The 24,312-nt window shown below is 42.2% G+C and overlaps 1 protein-coding gene across 2 annotated transcripts in view; it reads left to right on the plus strand.

Annotated features, from left to right (window-relative positions):
- The window catches only part of gpr180 (G protein-coupled receptor 180), a 56,506-nt gene extending 33,579 nt beyond the window's left edge, over nucleotides 1–22,927 (plus strand). For both annotated transcript variants that reach the window (XM_055636815.1, XM_055636814.1), the window contains 4 exons: nucleotides 3,900–4,057; nucleotides 15,827–16,018; nucleotides 19,418–19,495; nucleotides 20,966–22,927. In XM_055636815.1, the coding sequence (XP_055492790.1) occupies nucleotides 3,900–4,057; nucleotides 15,827–16,018; nucleotides 19,418–19,495; nucleotides 20,966–21,124 (587 nt within the window). In that variant the 3' untranslated portion in view covers nucleotides 21,125–22,927. The remainder of the gene's footprint in view (nucleotides 1–3,899; nucleotides 4,058–15,826; nucleotides 16,019–19,417; nucleotides 19,496–20,965) is intronic.
- Nucleotides 22,928–24,312: the final 1,385 nt, after the last annotated feature.

A 24,312-nucleotide genomic window follows, 5' to 3' on the forward strand; every position in this document is an offset into this window, starting at 1 on the left:
AATTTGAGCTATGTTAAACTGCCTTTTCAAATTTAACTGTGATTCCACGAGTTTCCCACGCTTCTTGGGACTTGCTAATGAAATCAAAATGAGAACACAGCAGCAATTGAAGGCTAAAGAATTGGCAGGGAAATATGCCAATAAGTAGTAAAGTCTCACAGCTGCTTCTGTTGAAAGGCTTTGTTCACAATAGTCACGCTGAGAGGTTACTCTGACTACTTTGGAGTTACTTTGACAACTTCAGAGATAACATTGACACATTTGAAGCTTATTTGTCTACCTCAAAATTGTATATCTCATCTCCACTTTGAATCCCAAATGCTTCAGATCATCATTGGTGCCAATTGTGCTACGTTACTTAATTAGACCAGATGCGGTCTAAGGTGAATAGTAGCATTGATGAGAGCCAGAGCGTAGGGACTGCTTCAAACTCCTGTATTCAGATCTACATCTCGTTAGGAGTGAGTGGATCAGCATAGTTAAACTTCAAGGGGACCATAGTTAAGCTTCACTCACGCTATAAGAGCAAAGGATAAAATTCCTCTGACTATCTGAACACAAAAAGGCAAAGGTGTTCAGGGTTTCGTACTAGATAATGGTAGACATTTGCAGTTGAATATCTCTGCCAAATACTTAGAGGCTACACTCACTCAACAACTCTAAAAATCACTTTTGGCCTGTGATTTTTCCAATACCGTGTTAGAATTAATTGTAGAACCTAACAGACGAGCACTCATAGCCATATCACTCACTGAGTGACTGATATCTTCTTTGCCAAGTTGAAGCAATGATTTCAACATTTTCTGAGAGGATGCCAATTAGAACAAGTGGGCAAAAGCTGGCCTCCTGTGGATATCTAGTAGTGTTGACTGCAGTGTACCCTGGTGAACCAAAATTATTCACTAATGACATGTGGAACGATCATTAATTCAGTCTTTAGGTGCCCTTTAAAAACTTTGATATCCAAGATGTCTATTTGGATAATTGCTAATTGTGAGATGACTGTTGGTTCCCTTTGGTTTCTGGCACTCCTTCATTTTTCTCTACAAGGAGGTAACTAAGGAACCTATGAGCAAAAGTAGATGAATGTACAGAAAGCATTTGACTGTAATGAATAGATGTGGTGTTGCAGAGAGATGAGAGTGCATGGCGGCAGTAGCTGGATTGGGGAAGTTTGACAGAAAGATTTGGATGAATCTGCAAGGAATTTACTGTGGGGAATGATGAGCAGTAGTGAGATTGAAGACTCTTTGTAATGGGGTGTAGGTGATATGCTGAATAGGATTAAACGGAAGAGCCATTGCATTGGGCTTTCCTGAAATGCATAGATTATTAAAATGTTTTTGAATGGTGGCTGAAGGACATAAGGCAAAGAGTGGGAATAAAGGGAGCTTTTGCTAGTTGGCTGCCAGTGACTAGTGGTGTTCCAGGAGAATGGGGTGGAGATCAGCCATGATTGAATGGTGGAGTAGACTCAATGGGCCGGATGGCCTAATTCTACTCCTATGACTTACAAACTTATATACAGTTTTGAATCCATGAGCCTTGTCACCACAACCAGCCAAGTGGCAACTTTCAACCATGCCTCCTTGGTTTCATGACCAGTCGGCAGTCTTTTACCTATTTTTGGGAGAGAGTATCTCCCTTCATTATTGTGTTCACTCAGCCTCTAGTCGAGTGAGATGCCCCAAAAATGCACAGGCTTTGCCTAAAAAGACTATACCATTAGCACTAACAAACTTCCCTGTGAGGAAATTGGTTTAGGTGCAACCCATCCCTTTTGTACAAATCCCACCTGCCTTGGAACAGACCCCAATGACTCGTATATCTGAAGCCCCTCCTCTCGTACTGGCTCCTTATCTATGTATTCAACTGCACTCTCTTTTTTGGCTTCACTAGGGCACCCACTCTACTTTTCACCTTCCTCACGTAAGCAGCACCAGAAATTATTTGTATATTGTCTAGTGTAGCATGCCTGAATGTCTCAAAGGTCAGATTAAATTGTAGAGCAAATGTGAGCTTCAGACACAATACAACCTCATTTTATAAGGTTTAAATTTAGAAATAGGGAAGCATTGTTATACTTATACAGGGTACTGATGAGACCACACCAGGAGTTTTGTGTAGAAATTCGGTCCCCTTATTTAAGATGGAATATGTCAACATTTGAGGCAATTCAAATGCAAAGCCCCAAAGTACCTATGTGTGGTCCTCGATCGCACGTTATCATATCGCCAACATGTTGAGAAAACCAAGGCAAAGGTCAACACCCGGAACAATCTCATCGGAAAATTGGGAAACAGCTCATTTGGAAGTGACCCAACCAATCCGCACTGCAGCCCTGGCGCTCTGTTTCTCATTGGCAGAATATGTAAGCCCCGTCTGGAGCTGCTCTAAACATGCACACAAGGTGGACTACATTGAACACTGCTTGCAGGAAAACCACAGGATGCCTGAAGCCGACAAAGGTTGCACATCTGTACGAGCTGGCTGGCATCGACAAACCATCTCGAAGATGTGATCAGGCAGCTGCAGTAGAATGCTTCAATGCGGACACAGAATCCCGTCACCCCTTGCACATCACCAACATGCCAAGAAACGCTTGAAGAGTCGGAACAGCATCATGGAACTAGAGCCAACCGTGCCAGGCACCAAAACCAGACAACAGATGGCACCAGGACACCACCTGCCTTATACTACCTGGAAAGCCCTAAACTGCCTCCACACTGGAGTGGGACGTTGCAGACTCAACCTGAAGAAGTGGGACTTCTCGGACTCTATGACGTGCAACTGTGGAGAGGTACAGACAACGGCCCACCTACTGACTTGCGGCGGAGAGGCATGCACTGCGGACGATCTCCACAGAGGCACAAATGTGGCACTGGCTGGCAAAGCGAAGGCAGAATGCCGTCTGGCACATGAGCGAACAAATTTAAAAGAGATTCATAAGGCTAATTCCTGTGATGAGAGTGTTGTCCTATCAGGAGCGTTTAATGAAATTAGATATACTTTAGCTTTTGGGAGAATGAGAGGTGATCTTATTGAAACATACGATCTTTAGGGGGTGAATGTGAAGATGTTTCCATGAGTGTGAGAATCTCAAATGAGTTGACAAAATTGGAGCATGGTCCGTTAAAACAGAGGTACATGGGAATCCCCAGAATTTTGGAGAATTTGTGAAATTCTCTATCCCAGTATGTTATGGAGGGTCGGATATTGGACGTATTTAGGAAGAATATTTTTGGAAAGATCAAGGTACTGAACATTATGTGGATCCGACATAAGAGGAAATGAGGCCTTGAGCAGATCAGCCCATGATCCTGTTGAATGGCTGGCCAAGATTTGAGAGGCTGAAAGGCCTATTCCTGCTCCTGTTTACTTTTTTCTAACTGTGGAAAATATGGGCTAGTTTTGGCTGGAACTTGCTACTCAAATTATAGGTCCTATGCTGACGAAATCAATTAAGCCAATGAATAACAAAGTTCACACTGCAAATGGATATTAGCTGATATTTTGATACCATCTGGAATTTTAATTGTGATCCATGTGACTGCTGTGAGATGGCAAATACATCTAAGCCCCCGACAATATCTATTAGCAGATTGTAATTACTACAACATTCAATATTACATATGGAACTAAAAAAAAATTTCAGTAGAGAGTCAAAAGTAATATGTATGAGTTGATGTATGTGATGTGACTTAAAATATCGCCACAAGGAGTAATTCTCTCCCTCTGTTTGTTTTAGACATTATTTTACACATGTGGTTTTAATTTTTTTAATTGGTGGTACACTTTATTTTATTATTTGTTGAAGCTATAGATTCTTAAATTCCAAATTTCCATTAAATTGATGGAGACGGTAAAATAACAGATCTGTTGATTCTTTCCCTTAACAGTATGTGATATGATCTCGCAAAATCAGATGCTGTACATGCTTCTGAGTCTATGTATGGGATGGAGTCTTGCTAGAATGGGAAGAACCCAAAGTAGGCTTCTGGAGTGGGACTCAACCCCTATATCAACTGCAATAGCAATTGTAGCCGTTATTACTCAGGTCAGTGCAGTTGCTACATCACTGCTCCATATAATCAACGTCTTTCAACATTTGATGATTATTTAACAGCCATGAAAATAATTAGTAAACCGCCAAAGAGAGAAAATTGCACAAATCTGTTACAATCCAGGGATCGAATTAAAAACTGTGAAAACCTATTCATGAACTAATTTCCATGACTGTAGTTTATCTTTTCAATGTCATGTTCCTCTGTCCTACTGCGCATTCACCTTCTCATACTCTTTTAAAGAGATCTCATATTGTTCTGTGCAGTTGGCACTATATAAACGTCAACTGTTATTGTTACAATCTAGGATATGTTGGGTTGCTCATTGAAAGGAATGATTGACAAGGAAGCAAGAGGTGGAGGAGTTGCACTACTGATTAGGGAGACCTTCATGGCGTCAGTCAGAGAGGACATACTGGGGAGTTTGTCCGCTTTGGAGGTATGGGTGTAATTTATAAATAGGAAGGGTCCAAGTGCTTAGTTTAGTTTAGAGATACAGCGCGGAAACAGGCCCTTCGGCCCACCGTGTCCGCGCCAACCAGCGATCCGTGCACATTAACACTATCCTACACCCACTAGGGACACATTTACCAAGCCAATTAACCTACAAATCTATACATCTTTGGAGTGGGGGTGGAAACCGGAGGTCTCGGAGAAAACCCACGGGGAGAACTCTGTACAGACAGCACCCGTAGTCGGGATCAAACCCCGGTCTCCAGCACTGCATTCGTAGTACAGCAGCAACTCTACCGCTGCTCAACTGTGACCGCTCTAATGGAATTGTGCTAAAGGTCCCCAATAGCATACAGGAGATAGAAGAACAGATTTGTAGGTTACAAAACAAAAATATTTATAGTGTCATAAACAATATCTATAAATAAATGAAACCATATGTGTCCGAATAGGAACAGGAAGAAGCCAAAGCTTACTAATTCCCACCCCTTATTCAACTGCTTGTAATTATCTTCATTACATAACACTAAATCCAGAATTGGTAGGCTCCAATAGAAGCTGTTCTAGGAATCCATCACAAAGGCACTCTACAAAGTCCCTTTATTGGGGTCCAGTACCAACCTGATTTTCCCAGTCTACCTGCATGTTGAAATCTCCCATAACAACCACAGCATTACTTTTGCTACATGCCAATTTTAACTCATGATTCAACTTGCCCCCTATGTCCAGGCTACTGTTTGGGGGCCTGTCCCTTTAGGGTATTTTTACCCTTACAATTCCTTAGTTCTATCCATACTGACTCCACATCTCCTGTTTCAATGTCACCCCTTGCAAGGGACTGAATTTCATTCCTCACCAACAGGGCAACCCCACCCCCTCTGCCCACCTGTCTGTCTTTTCGAAAGGAGGTATACCCTTGAATATTCAGTTCCCAGCCCTGGCCCTCTTGCAGCCATGTCTCAGTAAATTCCCACGACATCATACTTGCCAGTTTCTAACTGAGCCTCAAGCTCGTCCACTTTATTCCTTATACTGCATAAATGCTGCATTCATATACAGCACTTTGACCTCCATATTCACTTCCCCCCTCACACCGCTCGCAATTGGTCCTGACCTTACTCTGTTGTCCATTCTTGAGCTTTCCTTCCCATTAATTCGAGAATCTTTTGCAATTTTTCCTGTAGTCACTTCCCCTTCAACTCCATCTTTATACTCCCAATTTGGCAATCCCTCTGCCCCACTATTTAGTTTAAACCCACACGTGTAGCCTTAGCAAATCTGCCTGCCAGAATGTTGGTCCCCCTCCAGTTAAGGTGGAACCAGTCCCTTTTGTACAGGTCACCCCTACCCGAGAAGAGATCCCAGTGGTCTATAAATCTAATTCCTTGCTCCCTACTCCAGCCCCTCAGCCACACATTCAGATCCCCTATCTCCCTGTTCCTGTCCTCACTAGCACGAGGTACTGGAAGCAATCCAGAGATAACCACCCTAGAAGTCCTGCTTTTCAGTTTTCTTCTTCCCAACTCTCTGAAATCATGTTGGAGAACCTCCTTCCTCGTCTTCCCGATGTCGTTTGTGCCTACGTGCACAACTACTGCCGGCTGTTCACCTTCTCTCTCGAGGATGTTCTGAATTTGGCTCGTGACATCCTGAACCCTGGCACCAGGGAGGCAACAGACCATCCTCGCATCTCGTCTGCCGCCTCAGAATCTCCTGTCCGCTCCTCGGACAATGGAGTCACCCACCAATTTGTCGGTCTCGCCAGTCGAGTCCCATCTCCAGGGTTGGAGCCACCGACATGTCTGCCACTCGGACTGGAAACATCGTCTCCCCGGACAGTTCCCAAGACGGCGTACCTGTTTTCATTAGGCACAGCCACCTGGGTCTTCCGCACTACATGATTTCCACCCTTTCTCTCCGTCACACTCCTTGGTTCTTCCCGTATCCTCGGCGTGACTACCTCACTGTAGGTTCTGTCCAGGAAACTCTCGTTTTCCCGGATGGCCCTGAGGTCATCCAGCTGCTTCTCCAGTGCCCCAACATGGTTCTTTAGGAGCTGAAGCTGGACGCACTTGCCACAGTTGTAGCAGCTAGAGGCTACATCCGTGTCCCTGGGCTTCTGCAAGCCTCACTGTCTCATCTACCCCATCATGTGTTCACCGTGTTCCGTCCTCTCAAGCTTTATGCGTAGCCTCCTCTCCTCGCCGAAGACTCTCGAGCCAAAGACTCACACTTTACTCTCAAGGCCGCTCCCTAAGAGCCGTCTTGCTTATATTGACTGATAAATTGCCTAATTTACCAATTTACAAACCAAACTCCTCAGTTTTAAACTGTTTTCCCCCTCTGACTCGCTTCTAGCTCTCCTCCCACTCGGACTGGAGCCAATCACTGCTTTTTCCTGCCTCTCTTTGCTGCTGTTTCTTCAAAATCCACGGGAGCTCTGAGTTAAGTCTGTCTGTGCTTTGCATCTCTTTTTAATCTATTTTCCCCCTCTGACTCACTTCTAACTCTCCTCCCACTCTGGCTACAGCCAATCACTGCATTTTCCTGCTTCTCTTTGCTGCTGTTTCTTCAAAATCCACGGGAGCTCTGAGTTAAGTCTGTCTGTACTTTGTCTCTCTTTTTAAACTGTTTTCCCCATCTGACATTTCTAACTCTCCTCCCACTCGGGCTAGAGTCAATCACTGCTTTTTCCTGCTTCTCGTTGCTGCTGTTTCTTCAAAATCCACGGGAGCTCTGAGTTACGTCTGTCTGTACTTTGTCTCTCTTTTTAAACTGTTTTCCCCATCTGACATTTCTAACTCTCCTCCCACTCGGGCTAGAGTCAATCACTGCTTTTTCCTGCTTCTCGTTGCTGCTGTTTCTTCAAAATCCACGGGAGCTCTGAGTCAGGCAGTCCTGATGCAGCTTTAGGACTTTTGTTCGACCACATTTGGAGTAATGTGTGCAGTTCTGGTTTCCCTACGACAGGAAGGATGTAGAGGCTGTGGAAAGGGTGCAGAGGAGGTTTATCAGAATGATGCCTGAATTAAGGTGTATTAGCTATAGAGAGATTGGACAGACAGATTTTTTTCTCTGGAACGACGGAGGTTGTGGGGTCCTGACAGAAGTTTATAAAATTATGAGAGACAGAGATAGTGTAGACAGTGAGAATCTTTTTCCCAGGATGGAAAAATCAAATACTAGAGGACATATTTTAAGGGACATAACTTTGCCACAAAGTTGAAAGGAGACGTGTGGGGATAGTTTTTTTACACAGCAGGTGATGAATGCCTGGAGTGCGCTGCTGGGCGTAGTGGTTGTAGGAATGGGCTAATCAGGGATACCCAGCATGGTTTTGTGCATGGCAGGTCATGTCTCATTAGATTGATTTTTTTGCAGAGGTGGCTAAGGAGATCGATGAAGGTAGGGTGATGGATATTGTATCCATGGATTTTAGTAGGGCTTTCGATAAAGTCCCTTGTTGTAGGCTTATCCACAATATTAATAAGTACAGGATTCATGACTTGGTCGTATGCATTCAGAACTGGCTGCATAGAATAGAGGGTTGTGGTGGAAAGTAGCTATTCTGGCTGGAGGTCTGTGACCAGTGGGGTTCCGCAGGAATCTGTTGGGACCTCTCTGCTGTTTGTGATATATAAATGACCTGGATGTAAATGTATAGGAAGGAACTGCAGATGCTGGTTTAAACCAAAGATAGACACAAAAAGCTGGAGTAACTTAGCGAGTCAGGCAGCATCTAAGGAAAAAAGGAATAGGTGAAGAAGAAGGGTCTCTACCCGAAATGTCTACTATTCCTTTTCTCCAGGGATGCTGCCTGACCTGCTGAGTTACTCGAACTTTTTATGTCTATAGACATAAATGTTGATGGGTTGGTGCGTAAGTTTGCTGACAACATCAAAAGTGGAGGAGTAGCGGACAGTGACGAATGCTGTCAGAAGATACAGTGAGATATTGACCGGCTGCAGAAATGGGTGGAGAAATGGCAGATGGAGCTTAACCTGAGCAAGTTGGAGGTGATCCACTTTGTTAGTTTGAATGCAAGGAGTGAGTATGCAGTTAATGGCAAGACCCTTAACAGCATTGATGTGGTGTATCTGGACTTCCAGAAGGCTTTCGACAAGGTCCCACATAAGAGATTAGTATACAAACTTAAAGCACAAGGCATTGGGGGTTCAGTATTGATGTGGATAGAGAACATAAAAACTGACTGCAAAAGTTTTTATAGATATGTGAAAAGAAAGAGATTATTTAAAACAAATGTAGGTCCCTTGCAGTCAGAAACAGGTGAGTTGATCATGGGGAACAAGGATATGGCGGACCAATTGAATAACTACTTTGGTTCCGTCTTCACTAAGGAAGACATAAATAATTTGCCGGAAATAGCAGGGGACCGCGGGTCAAAGGAGTTGGAGGAATTGAGTGAAATCCAGGTTAGCCGGGAAGTGATGTTGGGTAAATTGAATAGATTAAAGGCCGATAAATCCCCAGGGCCAGATAGGCTGCATCCCAGAGTACTTAAGGAAGTAGCTCCAGAAATAGTGGATGCATTAGTAATAATCTTTCAAAACTCTTTAGATTCTGGAGTAGTTCCTGAAGATTGGCGGGTAGCAAACGTAACCCCACTTTTTAAGAAGGGAGGGAGAGAGAAAATGGGGAATTACAGACCAGTTAGTCTAACATCGGTAGTGGGGAAACTGCTAGAGTCAGTTATTAAAGATGGGATAGCAGCACATTTGGAAAGTGGTGAAATCATTGGCCAAAGTCAGCATGGATTTACGAAAGGTAAATCATGTCTGACGAATCTTATAGAATTTTTCGAGGATGTAACTAGTAGCGTGGATAGGGGAGAACCAGTGGATGTGGTGTATCTGGACTTCCAGAAGGCTTTCGACAAGGTCCCACATAAGAGATTAGTATACAAACTTAAAGCACAAGGCATGGGGGGTTCAGTATTGATGTGGATAGAGAACTGGCTGGCAACAGGAAGCAAAGAGTAGGAGTAAACGGGTCCTTTTCACAATGGCAGGCAGTGACTAGTGGGGTACCCCAAGTCTCAGTACTGGGACCCCAGCTATTTACAATATATATTAATGATCTGGATGAGGGAATTGAAGGCAATATCTCCAAGTTTGCGGATGGCACTAAGCTGGGGGGCAGTGTTAGCTGTGAGGAGGATGCTAGGAGACTGCAGGGTGACTTGGATAGGCTGGGTGAGTGGGCAAATGTTTGGCAGATGCAGTATAATGTGGATAAATGTGAGGTTATCCATTTTGGTGGCAAAAACAGGAAAGCAGACTATTATCTAAATGGTGGCCGCTTGGGAAAGGGGGAGATGCAGCGAGACCTGGGTGTCATGGTACACCAGTCATTGAAGGTAGGCATGCAGGTGCAGCAGGCAGTAAAGAAAGCGAATGGTATGTTAGCTTTCATTGCAAAAGGATTTGAGTATAGGAGCAGAGAGGTTCTACTGCAGTTGTACAGGGTCTTGGTGAGACCACACCTGGAGTATTGCGTACAGTTTTGGTCTCCAAATCTGAGGAAGGACATTATTGCCATAGAGGGAGTGCAGAGACGGTTCACCAGACTGATTCCTGGGATGTCAGGACTGTCTTATGAAGAAAGACTGGATAGACTTGGTTTATACTCTCTAGAATTTAGAAGATTGAGAGGGGATCTTATAGAAACTTACAAAATTCTTAAGGGGTTGGACAGGCTAGATGCAGGAAGATTGTTCCCGATGTTAGGGAAGTCCAGGACAAGGGGTCACAGCTTAAGGATAAAGGGAAATCTTTTAAAACCGAGATGAGAAGAACTTTTTTCATGCAGAGAGTGGTGAATCTCTGGAACTCTCTGCCACAGAGGGTAGTTGAGGCCAGTTCATTGGCTATATTTAAGAGGGAGTTAGATGTGGCCCTTGTGGCTAAGGGGATCAGGGGGTATGGAGAGAAGGCAGGTACGGGATACTGAGTTGGATGATCAGCCATGATCATATTGAATGGCGGTGCAGGCTCGAAGGGCCGAATGGCCTACTCCTGCACCCTAATTTCTATGTTTCTATGTTTCTATGTAGAGGGATCTTGGAGTCCTAGTTCATAGCTTACTTAAGGTGCAGCACATATAGATAGGGTGGTCAAGAAGGCGTATGGTATGCTTGTCTCTTTGCTAAGGGTCTTGAATCTAAGAGTCAGGGAGTCGAAGGTGTAAGAGTTTGAAAACTGTAACGTCCAGGTTCAATAACTACTTCTTCATAACAACCGTCAGGCTGTTGAACACGAGTAACTGCAACTAAACTCCAAACTACGGACTGCCTTAGTTGCACTAGGGACTTCAGGCTTTGACGTATATTGGGTTTTCTATTTATTGAACTTTTTGTTTTGTTCATATTAATCTATTATCACTTCTTATCTATCTACAAACCTGTTGTGCTGCTGCGTAATCATTTCATTGTTCCACGTTTAAGTACATATAACAATCCTTTAACACTCTTGTGTGCTACCCCTCTCCCCCCCTGCCACCTCTCCCTGCCCCCTCTCTCTCCTCTCCCTTCTAACTTCCCTCCGGCACCCCCTCCCCCTGGACCCCCTCCCCCTCCCCCCCCCCCCCCTCCCCCCTCTCCCCCTCCCCCCCACCCCTCTCCTCTCCCCTCCCCTCTTCCCTCCCCTCCCCCCCCCCCCCCCTCCCCCCCCCTCTCTCCCCCTCTCCCAAATCATATATTGCTCTGTCATTGAAAGGAATTCCTGGACTTGCACTGACGTTTTGGCATTGTGGTCCACGTCACTGGAGGCTGCTGCTACTACTATGGTTGGAAGAGATGAACTGGAACCATAAATGCCAGAGCTCAACATGAACCCAGGCATGGTAGGACTGCAGCAGGAGACATTGACAAGCTTATCAGGGAATAACATACCCATAGGAACTATAGCTCCAGTCTGATGTCCACTGTGCAGTCAAGAATCAAGACTGTTTTATGGTCATATGTCCCAGATAGAGCAATGAAATTCTTGCGGCAACTACAACAGCAGTGACTACAAGGTTAAGGTTAACCAAAATCTGTGCTCTTCCACACTCTTAGCTACAGACTTGCATATATGCTTGGACTGTGCTGACATTTCAACACTAGTCCTCTATCACATTTAGCCAGCTTGTCAGAGGATTATTCCAGGCGGCTGCCTTTGATATATGCCATATCTCACAATATGTAATTCACCACAGCATTTCTGGATTCACTGATGCTGCATGTTCCAGACAAAAAAAAAATTTACATTTTCTTTAGCCTTGAAAATTGGGCAGACAAGGAGCAGTGGTTTGCCATCATGTCTGGTTCCTCAAGGTTTAAGTGCTCATGGATTACTCTTATGTCCTACTTCATAACCCAGAAATTATAGCAAATATTAAGGGCTTTCGCTCGTTGTTCACATTATGGTTCATTTGAGAGATGCTCTCTTACATGACATACGAAAACTGTCCATACAGATCACATGGCTTGTCCAGTGAAACAGTGCCCATAGAATCATTACCTTGATGCTGTCCAGGTCAGCCCTGTCCAATGTTTCCAGACTTGACACCAGTCCTGTCGATTGACTGCAGAGACCCATGACTGACTGCAGAGATCACGCGTGGAAACACTGGAGTTGCTTGATGTGTAAAGCTCCAGGTCCAACATCCTTACAGAGAAATTGTGAGTACAACTTCTTTGTACACTTTGATCTTGGTTGGCAGCTGTTTCTGTGGTTCATCCCGAGAGTTCAGGAACCAAGTGACTGACCACCTTGTTGATTCAAACCGCTATTTCCATGTTGAAAGGGCTATCGGAAAGATGACACTTCCCAGGTGTCTGAAGTGATTGACTTTCTTCAGCCGAATGGCATGGAAGTTTATCCTGAAAGTATCTGTCACAGCACGTGCAGCATATTGATGCAAGACTGCAGTCTTGGTGAGACTGATTCCAAGACCAAAGATTCATGAGGTTTTGGCAAACTTGTCAAAGATGACAATAAGGTCAAACTCCTTAAGGATTTTCCTTAAGGATATTGTCATCAGTGCCTCTCAGATCGTCCTTGCCTTCTGTTTCTGGAGATCGAAGAGCGAGACGCCCAGCCTCTTTCTGAAGTATCCTCCTCTTTCAAGGTTCAGGACGTGCGGAAAAACAGGTTGAACAGGATCGGAACAAGTGCACAGCCCTGAAAATGTCAAATAATTTGGAGTGTTGTAGCTAGAGAGGATGAGATCCAGCATATCATCATGGAAAGGGTGAATGATGGGAAGAAATGTCTGGGGATAGCCAAGCTTTCCAAGAGTGCCCAGAGTGTTTCCCTGTCGAAGCTCTTTGCCAGATCGATGAAGACATCGTAGAGGTCTATGTGCTGCTCAAAGCATTTCTCCTGGAATGTTTTACTGAGGGGACCAAGTTTAAATGGCATTCGGAGCCTCTAGCAGTGTTTTTGCTGATATCAGGTGCTTGAGAATTACCCACGCATGGATCTTCCCAACAATGTCTCAGTAGTTGCCACAATGTACTTTGTTGCATTTATTTATTGAAGAGGGAGATAAATGTACCTCACAAAAATGTTGTGGCATTGCCTTTTCCTTCCAAGTGCTTGTTAGGATATCATACAATGCACCTAAAGTCTGGCAATAGTTTAGCAGGAAGACTGTCCAGGCCCAATGCCTTTCCAGAGCTGGTCTGCGTAATTGCTTTCTCAATCTCATCCAGAGATGGATGTTGATCAAGGCCATTCAGAGTTGATTAATGTGAGAATATTCCAGGCCTGCAGGATCAACAGTATAGGTACCCTCACTACTCAGGGTTCACTATTTGTCATACCTCCACATTTCTTTCCCCGCCTTCCATTCTTATCAGACCACCATTTTCACCCTTTTGCCTCGCCACTGATGTCCACCTTTACTCGATGTGACTCATCTGCCAATCAATCCTTCTTAATCTGAATCTACCCACCACTTTCTGCTCTTACCTACCCTTTCTCCTCGCCACTTACTTCCAGCTGTCTCCCCTCCACTACAACAGTCTGAAGAAAGGCCACAACTGGAAATGTCATCTGTCCACAGAAGCCAACTGACCCACTGGGTTCCTCTTGCCGTTAGGTTTTGGCTCAGGATTCCAGCATCTGCAGCCTATTCTGTCCCCATTATCCTGTCCTCACTCTTAGGTTTGCATCAACTTCATTAACGAACCATGTCTCACTGAGAGGACATGGAATAACTATACTAATATTTTGTTTCAACATTCACCTCCTTCACGGAGAGGCGACTTTTTCCATGTCGCCTCCCTCGCAGCCAAACGGCATGGATTGGAGCGGCCTTTCCCAGAGTCGGGCCCAGAGCATCGGCAGCAGGCGCAGCATGGACTTTACATCGCTGAGTGGACGAACCCTTGCCAGGGGTCGCCAGAGAGGAGTGCTCCCTCCGAATGCAGTTCTGGTGACTTTGGCATCATAGGATTGTGATCTGCGGAGCTTCTAGCTGCGGGCATGGCATGGACTTACCATCAGGAGCTTGGAATCCCTCACCGGGGATCGCCGGAGAAGAGCACGGACCACAGGCCTGCGGCCTATAACATCCTGAAGCCGCGGTCTCTGGTATGAAAGTGCCGATTCGCGACCTCCAAGCCGTGGAGTATGTTCGACTGTCCAGACTTCAGAATTTTAATCATCCCGAAAAGAGGGCCTGTACATCCGGCCGTCTGTAGCGGCGACTGCGGAAGGTTTATGACCCCGATCACGGGTAAACAAGGAGGAGACTGGCTGAACTTTGTTGCCTTCCATCACAGTGAAAAATGCTGTGGTGGATGTTTGTGTTAAATTTTATTGTGTATTGTGTGTTCTTTTTAAGTGTATTGCTGCTGGCAAATTCATTTCACTGCACCTTCGGGTGCATGTGATGAATAAAATTGACTTTGACTTTGTCCAAAACTGAACACAATACTCTAAATGTGGCCTCATCAACATCTTTGACAACTGCAATATGACCTCCCAACTTCTATACTCAATGCACTGACTTCTGAAGAACAATAGGTGAATGTTTACATCTACACCACTTTAAGGCAAAGTGTACTAGATCGTACCTGCTACATTTGGAAAACCTCAAATTTTCTGTTAATCTGGTACACTCAGCTTCTTGATTCCTTCACCAATGTTCTCCTTTTCCTTATCTAAACCCATTAAGATTAATACGTGCATGGAAAGTGCCTCATCATTTTTTTTGAAGAAGTGAACAAAAGGATTGAAGGGGGTTGGTGGTAGAGATTGTCTGCATGGACTTTAGCAAGGCTTTTAACATGGGTCCTGCATTGCAAACTGATCTGGAAGTTGGGATCACAGGGTCCAGGGTGAACTAGACAATTAGATGCAAAAATGCTTTGTTGGAAGGAGTCAGAGGATAGTAGTGGAAGTTTGTTTATGGGATTAGAGGATTTTAATCTGTAGAAATCAGTAAAGGCTCCCTGGTGCTTGTCATTATATAAATGATTTAGATAAGAATGTAGTTGGCATGATTATTAAGTTTGTCAATGACATCAAAATTGGTGGGATGATAGATTAGGTTATCTAAGGTTCAATTGGAAAAGTGGGGAAACGAATGACAGATGGAATTTCAGCTCAGACGTAAGTGGAATGATGCATTTTGCTGTCAATGGCAGGGCCCTGGGGAATGTTATAGAACAGAGTGACCTATGGGTGCAAGTACATGGTTTCCTGATAGTGCTGACTGAAGTAGAAAAGGTGCTAAACAAATATTAAAAACAGAAGGATCATATTTGATGTAAATGCGCCCAGTCTTTTTCCCAGGGTAGGGAAGTTAGAAGACATAGGTTCGAATTGAGATAGGAAAGACTTAAAGTGGACCTGAGGGGCAGAATTTTCACACAGTGAAGGTAAGAAACGAGCTGTCAGGGGAAGTAGTAGAGATAGGTATAGCTACAACATTTAAAACACATTTAGACAGCTACATGGATCGAAAGGTTATGGACTAAACACAAGCAGGAAGGAGCCTTAGCCAGTATGGACGAGTTGAGCTGAAGAGCCTGTTTCTGTGCTGTCCGTCTCTAGGACTCCAACACATCTATGTCTGAAGAAAGGTCTCGACCCGAAAAAAATCCTCTTTGTCTCCTGAGATGCTGCATGGCTTGCTGAGTTACTCCAGCTTTTTGTGTCTATCAAATCTGTCAACTTTTTCTACTCTAAGACGGGCCTCATCTCTAGAAGAACACTAGAAACGTCTTTATCTTCAACATTGTTTTTACATTTTCAGTAAATATCGCACTAACTATTCTCCTTGTTCACTTTTTACAGGGTATTTTATTGCTTTGGGAACAGTTTGAAGATATTGATCATCATAGCTACCATGCATTTAATAGTATGGCAAGTCTGCTACTCATGGCTTTACGGGTGTGTCTGGTCTTGCTCCTAACCTCCAGTCTTTACAAGATCATTACCATGGAAAGAAGTGTGCTCAAGAGAAATTTCTACATCAGATTTGCTAAAGTAAGTATGAGTTCTTTTGATCTGCGACTGGCCTAATTTTTTAACATCATGTTCCATTTAAATCCACCAAAGTAATAATTTGTGATGAAAATCATTAATAAATATTTATGAATAATGCAATATATTCCTTTGCTTAAATTAGGAATATCATAAATATTAGCAATGTTACAACATTTTGAGATTTAAAAAATCAAGTCTGCAATGTATCCCATCAGATAAAGCATAAAATGAAGTTTAATTTGACACCTAATTCACTTTCATATCTTCAGTATTAAAAAGTTGTGGCCATTTTCATACTCGGAAATTAGCATTTTTTGTCCCTATTGCTTTTCCATTGACTTAACACAAAAGCTGTGATCGAGGACAGTCAAAAGCCCATAACTTTCTTAAAAATTAAGAGAACTGAAAGAAATGTTCAGTTATTATGGATTGAAGCATTCTGAAACAAATATGAAACAATCTTACTTGGATGACCTGAAATTAAAGCATATAATTAGTTAGTTACCCAATTGTAGCTGATTACATAATTCAAACTAGATCTAAACGTCTATCCATTTCTTAAGAAAAGATCAACATTTTTAAATAGCCTAATTGTCCAAATAACATACAGTTCTGCTGCTGCCCGTGTGCGCGACTGGCGCCTTTGAGAGGGGGGCGGGTTTAAAATGCGATTTTTCTGCAGCCTATTCAAATCGATCTCTGTTAGGCTATTTAGTTGCTAAAGAAAAATTGCTTCGACTGCCATTTTATTAAGTTTAGTAAAATTAGCGCTGGATCACTTAATTGTTGGAGTAAAATTAAATTAATCTTCAAATGCCGTCAACGCTGACAACGGGACAAATCTCACGTAGGGGACATGGCAAGGTATGCCGTTTATTTTTTCATATATTGCTTCTTAGGATGCCTTTGATCAAAATTTCAAGTTGCGAAAATGTCATTATGTAAATATACGATCCGGCAGTATTTTCCCTGCCGATATGGGGTTTAAATTTACTGCAACCGCAACGTTCCAAACCAGCGCGTTCCACAAAATCCCACTCGCAAGATGATTTAAATGCCCATTAATTTGCAGGTATTAAACACTAAATTCCTTCCATTTGGCCTATAAATTAATGACGATGAGATTTAAAAATCATGTTATATTGTGAATTCTTGTGTGTGTGTTATTTGGACACTTAGGCTATTTAAAATGTTGATCTTTTCTTAAGAAATAGATAGATGTTTAGATCTAGTAATTGAATTATGTAATTAGCTACAATTGGGTAACTAACTAATTATATGCTTTAATTTCAGGTCATCCAAGTAAGATTGTTTCATATTTGTTTCAGAATGCTTCAATCTATAACAACTGAAAATTTCATTCAGTTCTCTTAATTTTTAAGAAAGTTATGGGCTTTTGACAGTCCTTGATCACAGATTTTGTGTTAAGTCAATGGAAAAGCAATAGGGAACAAGATGCTAATTTCCGAGTATGAAAATGGCCATAACCTTTTTAATACTGAAGATATGAAAGTGAATTAGGTGTTAAATTAAACTTCTTTTTTACTCTTTATCTGATGGGATAAATTGCAGACTTGATTTTTAAATCTCAAAATTTTGTAACATTGCTACTTTAAGTGAGGTTGAATACAAAATCAAGAAAGACATTAAGGAGTTGTTTTCCTAGTCTACTCTACCATTAGAAATCTAATGTGAAGGTAGTATGTATCAGAACATTTGATTCAAAAGTCAATATGTAAGATTTGCACTATTCCTTTTTTATCCCAATTGTTTCCTACCAAGTAAAAATGCATGCATTCTGGTTCATTCCAAAAATGGTTCATTCTGTCAAGACTGAACACAAAACAGTACAGCATAGAAACGGGCCCTTGGGACCACAGTGTTTGTGCTGAATATGATCTTGCCTGTCTTCACATGATCCATATCCCTCTGTTCCCTGCACTCCATCTGCCTGACCTTAAACACCACAATTATATCTGCTTCCACCACTACCCATGGCAATGTGTTCGAAGCACCCACTCTTTTGTCATCTCCTCATAAAACGAATTCAAGTTAGTGAGACATCATCTACCATGCATAAAACCATGCTAGCTATCACTAATTAGCCCATTCTCTTCCAAATGGGTGAAAATCCTATCTCAAAGAATTCTCTCCAATGAGGCTTACCAGCCAATCATTCCCTGGATTTTCTCTACTTCCTTTCATAACTCAAGGAACAACACTGGCCTTGATTTAGGCCTTGGGGACTTATCCACCTTAATGTTCATGACATGGTGAGGCACCACCTCCTTCACGATCTCAAACTGCCTTAGCGTAGTTGTATTGTCCACACTGATCTCACTGTCCTCCAAGTCCTCAGTGAATACAGATGCAAAATACTTGTTAAGTAACTCACCTACATCCTCTGACTCCAAGCATCACTCTTTTTTTTGAGCAGTCCTAACTTCTTCCTGGTCACCCTCTTATTATGTACTTATAAAAAGCCTTGAGATTTTCCTTAATCCAACTCGCCACAGACAGTTCATGGCCCCTTCTGGCCCTTCTAATTCCCAGCTTGCGTTCTTTCCTACTCTCTTTACATTCGTCATAATCCCTGTTTGATGCCATCGTCTTAAACATGACTCAAGGGCCTGTCCCACATGGGGATTTTTTCGGCGACTGCTGGCATCATTGACTGACGTATCAAGTCACGGAAAAAGTCGCGACGGGACGCGGCGTGATGACGTATTGACGCGCGGTGTTTCCTCAGGTGTCGTAAGATTTTTTTTGTCGCTGCTAGATTTTGAAATGTTCAAAATCTTTCGGCGACACTGATACGTTAGTCAATGACGCTGGCAGTCGCCGAAAAAATCGGCAAGTGGGACTGGCCCTAAAGGCTTTTTCGTCCTGACCAAGTTTACAACCTCCTTGGTCATCCAAGGTTCCCTTACCTTCCTGTCTTTACATCTCCTTGTTGGAACATGCTGATCCTGCACTTTGATCAGCCGGCCTTTAAACGATTCCCATATGCCCTCCATGGCATAACCCAAATCAGAGAATCTCTTTAGCACATCATGACAAGAACAAAAAAAGTTAATTGGGTTGATTAATTACAGGTATGCAAAAATAATTTCTAATGGAATAAACACAAAAAAATAAAATGTGAGCTTAATCCACTGCCCCCACCCCCCTACTCAGTAGTTTATTGACAATGCAGGTACGAATCAAAAATAAACTGTGACTTTTCAGTTCTTGATATTACAACTCATGAGTGTTGAAGCCAAGACTGGTAGTTTCTCATGTAAATTGTAATTGAAGAAACATTCAATAATTTCTTGATTCTTGGCCTTACTATATGTTGGTAAAGGGTTTTTATGGACCAATAACCAACACAAGGAATCTTTCTTTTTAATATACCAGGGCTGCATTCTTTGGTTGCTCTGCCATCCAGTCTTTGTAGCTGCAACATTAGTTTTTGCAGAATACCAACGAGAGAAGGTATGTAATTTGCATGACTGAATGTAGTTTTTCTTTCAGAATCTGTCACAGATTTTAGTTACAAAACATTGTTTTATTTTGACTAAATCTGCAATAATGTCATATTATCAATGCGGGATATCTCAATGACTACAGGTGCCACCTCCTGCACCCACCCACAACTGACTGACTTCATCCGCTTCACCACTAACTTCCATCTGGCACTCAAATACACCTGGACCATTTCCGACGCTTCCCTACCATTCCTTGACCTCACTATCTCCATCACACGTGATAGACTTCTGACCGACATCCACTATAAACCCACTGACTCCCACAGCTAACTTGACTACTCTTCCTCCCACTGTGCTTCCTGTAAGGTCTCCATCCCCTATTCCCAATTCCTCCGTCTACGCCGCATCTGCTCCCAGGATGAGGTGTTCCACACCAGGGCATCGCAAATGTCCTCATTCGTCAGGGAACAGGGGTTGCCCTCCCCTACTATAGATGAGGCTCGCACCAGGGTCTCCTCCATGCCCCGTAACACTGCTCTCTCTCCCCATCCCCCCACTCGCAACAAGGGCAGAGTCCCCCTGGTCCTCACCTTTGACCCCACTAGCCGGCACATACAACAAATAGTCCTCCGTCAGTTTTGCCACCTCCAACGTGACCCCACCACTCACCACATCTTCCCATCTCCCCTCCTGTCTGCCTTCCGTAAAGACCGCACCCTCCATAACTCCCTTGTCAATTCATCCCTTCCCTCCAGCTCCACCCCTTCCCGGGGCACTTTCCCTTGCAACCGCAAGAGATGCTACACTTATCGCTTTACCTCCCCCCTCGATTCCATTCAAGGACCCAGCAGTCATTCCAGGTACAACAGAGGTTCACCAGCACCTCCTCCAACCTCATCTATTGCATCCGCTGCTCTAGATGTCAGCTGATCTATATCGGTGAGACTAAGCGTAGGCTTGGCGATCGTTTCGCCGAACACCTCCGCTCGGTCTGCATTAACCAACTGACCTCCCGGTGGCTCAGCACTTCAACTCCCCCTCCCATTCCGTATCCGACCTCTCTGTCCTGGGCCTCCTTAACAGCCAGAGTGAGCAACACCGGAAATTGGAGGAACAGCACCTCATATGGGGAGTCTGCATCCTGGTGGCATGAACATTGAATTCTCACAATTCTGTTAACCCTTGCTGTCTCCTCCTCTTCCTACCTCTCCCTCAGCCCTTGGGCTCCACCTCCTCCTTTTTCCTTTCTTCTCCCCACCTCCCCCCACCCCATATCAGTCTGAAGAAAGGTTTCGGCCCGAAACGTTGCCTATCTCCTTCGCTCCCTAGATGCTGCTGCACCCGCTGAGTTTCTCCAGCATTTTTGTGTACCTTCCAGCAAAGACAATTTTCTTAAAATGTATTAATGTTGATTTAGCATGTTATATCTTTAAAGTAGGCATCAGCCTTAAGTAAAATAATTGTAATTTCTTCCCAGATTATTGTTGTTGCTGTCACTTTCTGTCAGTCTGTCGCCATGGCCATCTTGTATAGACTCTTCCTTTCTCGAAGTCTTTACTGGGAGGTTTCATCGCTTTCTTCAGTTATATTGCCTCTCACTATGTCGTCTGGACACAGATGTCACTACCAATCCTAGCGTTCCAAGCATAGCTAAAGAAAGATTCTCTATTTGTAATATGTAGCAAAACTATTGTGTTAAGTAACATTTTATTGCAAGTTGATATATGCCAAAACAATCCAGTCTAAGTCATTTATAAATACCTGTACTAATTTATGTCAAATGCTCTTGAATCAATGAATTCAGAATATTGGAACGAATTCTTAAAGAGCATACTGCCATTTATGTGATAAATAGAATCATCCATGTGCTTTAGGGAAAAAAGTGATTTAATTGGGTATGTTTACATCATAGTTCATTTCTGTAAAATAATTGGTGAAACACAAAACATATAAACTTAATGCATGAATATTATTGATTTATTTACATTATGTATTTTTGTAATATTTACAATGTACTTTTATGTATTTAACATGTTATATTGTCAAAGCTAACGTATTTATACCGGAAATTGTACCATCTCATTCCATAGGAAAATTAAAACACAAATACACAAATCAACTAAATATGATCAAAATCTGTTGTTGAGATTCATGGTCCATAAGTCCTAGAAAAATGTAATTTAAAACAAAATGTTTTATTCCCTCACCCAAAGTCACTGCTCAAAACCACCACCACTGCACCAGCAAAAGGACAGTTTATTCTTTCAATGGTGCTGTGTGGTCATATGCTCATAGGGTGGGGAATATTTTCATATTTCTGTAATATAAATTATTTTGTGTTGAAGTCCTCCGTCTTGTGGCCTTGTTGGCAAACGATCTAACTTCTCAGTTATACTAGTGGGTTATTCAGAATCATAACCGACAGGGTATTTTAAAGGGGAAAATTAACCAGAATAAGCTTAAATTTAAGATAAACATTATTTTTAATTCTAACAATAAAATTGATCATTGATAATTGAAGTAAAAGATGAATTTCCATATTAAAACATGTCAGTGTGTCATTAATATCAGCAGGGTCCCCAGAGTGAAAAATCATAAAACACTACCAGCACAGATTTTCACGGTGTGGCTGAAGGCTCATAATCATGGATGTAGATTTGCACATTGGCACCTGATGTGTGAACATGGGCACAGGTTCAATTTTCACCTTGGGTACACTGAACATTGATATCATTGTGATGTTTAAATAATTGTGCAGATTAGACACAGTTGAGATTTCTAATTTGGCTGCTTGCTCAGGATGGATGATGATCCCCAACACTTAGATGATCTATTTTCTAACTGACTATTTCTTTAAAAAATTCGTTTGTAATTAAAATTTTCATATCATGACGCAGACAAAATCTTCACTCTCTCAACTGACATTTTAAGCCATTCTTTTCTTGCAGTGCAATGTTTATGTATTGTTCCAGGCCTACATTCTTTAATATGCATGGTCAATTAAAAGTGGGTTGGGTGTGGAATTAAATCCACAACCAGTCAATAAAGTGTTTACATGAAGGCACACGTGCATCTTATTCTTGTGTTAAATCACAGATTGTTCCTTTATGGGGAAAAAAGGATGCATTTGCTGTGTTTCACACAAGGAAATGAAGTATGACACAACTGTACTGTAATAATGATTTTTTTTAGCATGCACAGCTTTATTATAAAGGTACTTTCCTTTTGCAAAGAACCATTTCTTTCAAGCACTTTTTTCATAAATTCGAGGTTGCATTTTGTGTTACCATTCAATTTGCCCTGATTTGCAATTCAGGGCAGGTTCTACATTGTCTTATTCTTCATATTTAAGAAATCTGTTAATTAAATATGTGTACATTTCAATTGTAATTCCAGTCATTGTTAATATTTAAGAAGATGAATAAAGGCTTGTGCATCAGTTCTCTGTTTAATTAATTAACTAATTCAATGTAATCATCATCAAATATAGCCTTGTGATCGATGCTGTTAATAATGACAAATTAAAAATCAACACTCTTGCAAATAGATAAAGCCACTGAAACCTCAACAACAGTATTTCTCAAGTACTGAAAGCATCGATGGAACCATCTGTTACTTTGACAAATTAAGAAACAATAATAATTCTTTAGCAGATCATTTTCGATAGCATATATTCTATACTTTAAATTGAATACCCAGTCAACGAATGGTACTCAGTAGTAAAGCTACATAAGGACATAGTAGATCTAACCAAACCAACCATGGATAAGAAAGGTTAAGAGAGATATGGGCCAAACACAGGCAGGTGGGACTGGTGTAGATAGAGCATCTTGGCTCGGAACCTTCTATGTTTCAAGAGACCATCAGTCATTCTGATTTTTCCTAGTGCCATTTAATACGGTTGAAACCTCAATCCATGACTTAACCCAAACATCACTATACCACAGCCAGGCTGATCTCATACTATTGTACAACTCAAGTTTGTGCCTGTTCACTCACTTTCGACCGCTGTGATTGCTTGCTATTTTGTTCCCAAATAAATAAATCCCCCAGCATTACATTTTGCACAGTTGAATTTTCAAATTCTTCCCAAACACACCCTTTCCTAGTTCTGCAACCTCATTCTAAATGCTAAAAAATGTGCATGTTAAAAAATCATTCAGTCTGAGTATCTGGTCTGCCCAGTTTTGACCATCCTGAAATTTAGTTTCTCCACCATTGATGTCTGGGCTTCACCAACCTAAAGACATTCCAGAGTTCTAGAATTTCCTATTTAAACTTGCACAATTATTTCCTCTCTCGTCCTCCTTTAAGACACACCTTTAAAAACTACAGGCTTTTGCTCATCTGCTATGGTATCTCCTTACATGGCTTAGTGTCAAATTAAGTTTGGTATGACACTTGGAAGCACATTGGAACATTATCTGAACTACCTATGATAAATAAATGATGCTGAAAGTCAAAGGCAATTCCATTGTTATTTGGATTTGAATATTATAGGCCCTTGCACCTTCATTCAGGTGACACAAATTAATAAAGTTTGTCTAAAGATGGATGCCAAATCGTTCGTAGAGGGAAACTACTAAAATAGCAAGCCCTGTTGAAAGGAAAATGTACTTAGAAAATGTAATGGTAGAAATTTATGATCATTTATTCAACAAAATATTCACCACCAAAGTCAAAATGACATGCAAAAAACAATGTTATACAAAATCTTGAACTCTGAAATATGAATGGAAAATGTTAGAAATATTTGACAACAATCTGAAGAGAGAAAACTGAGAGGAGTGTCTTTTGCAAATGCCTGAAATTGCTTCACAACCC

The sequence above is a fragment of the Leucoraja erinacea genome, chromosome 6, assembly GCF_028641065.1.
Source record: "Leucoraja erinacea ecotype New England chromosome 6, Leri_hhj_1, whole genome shotgun sequence".
Taxonomy (NCBI): Eukaryota; Metazoa; Chordata; class Chondrichthyes; order Rajiformes; family Rajidae; genus Leucoraja; species Leucoraja erinaceus.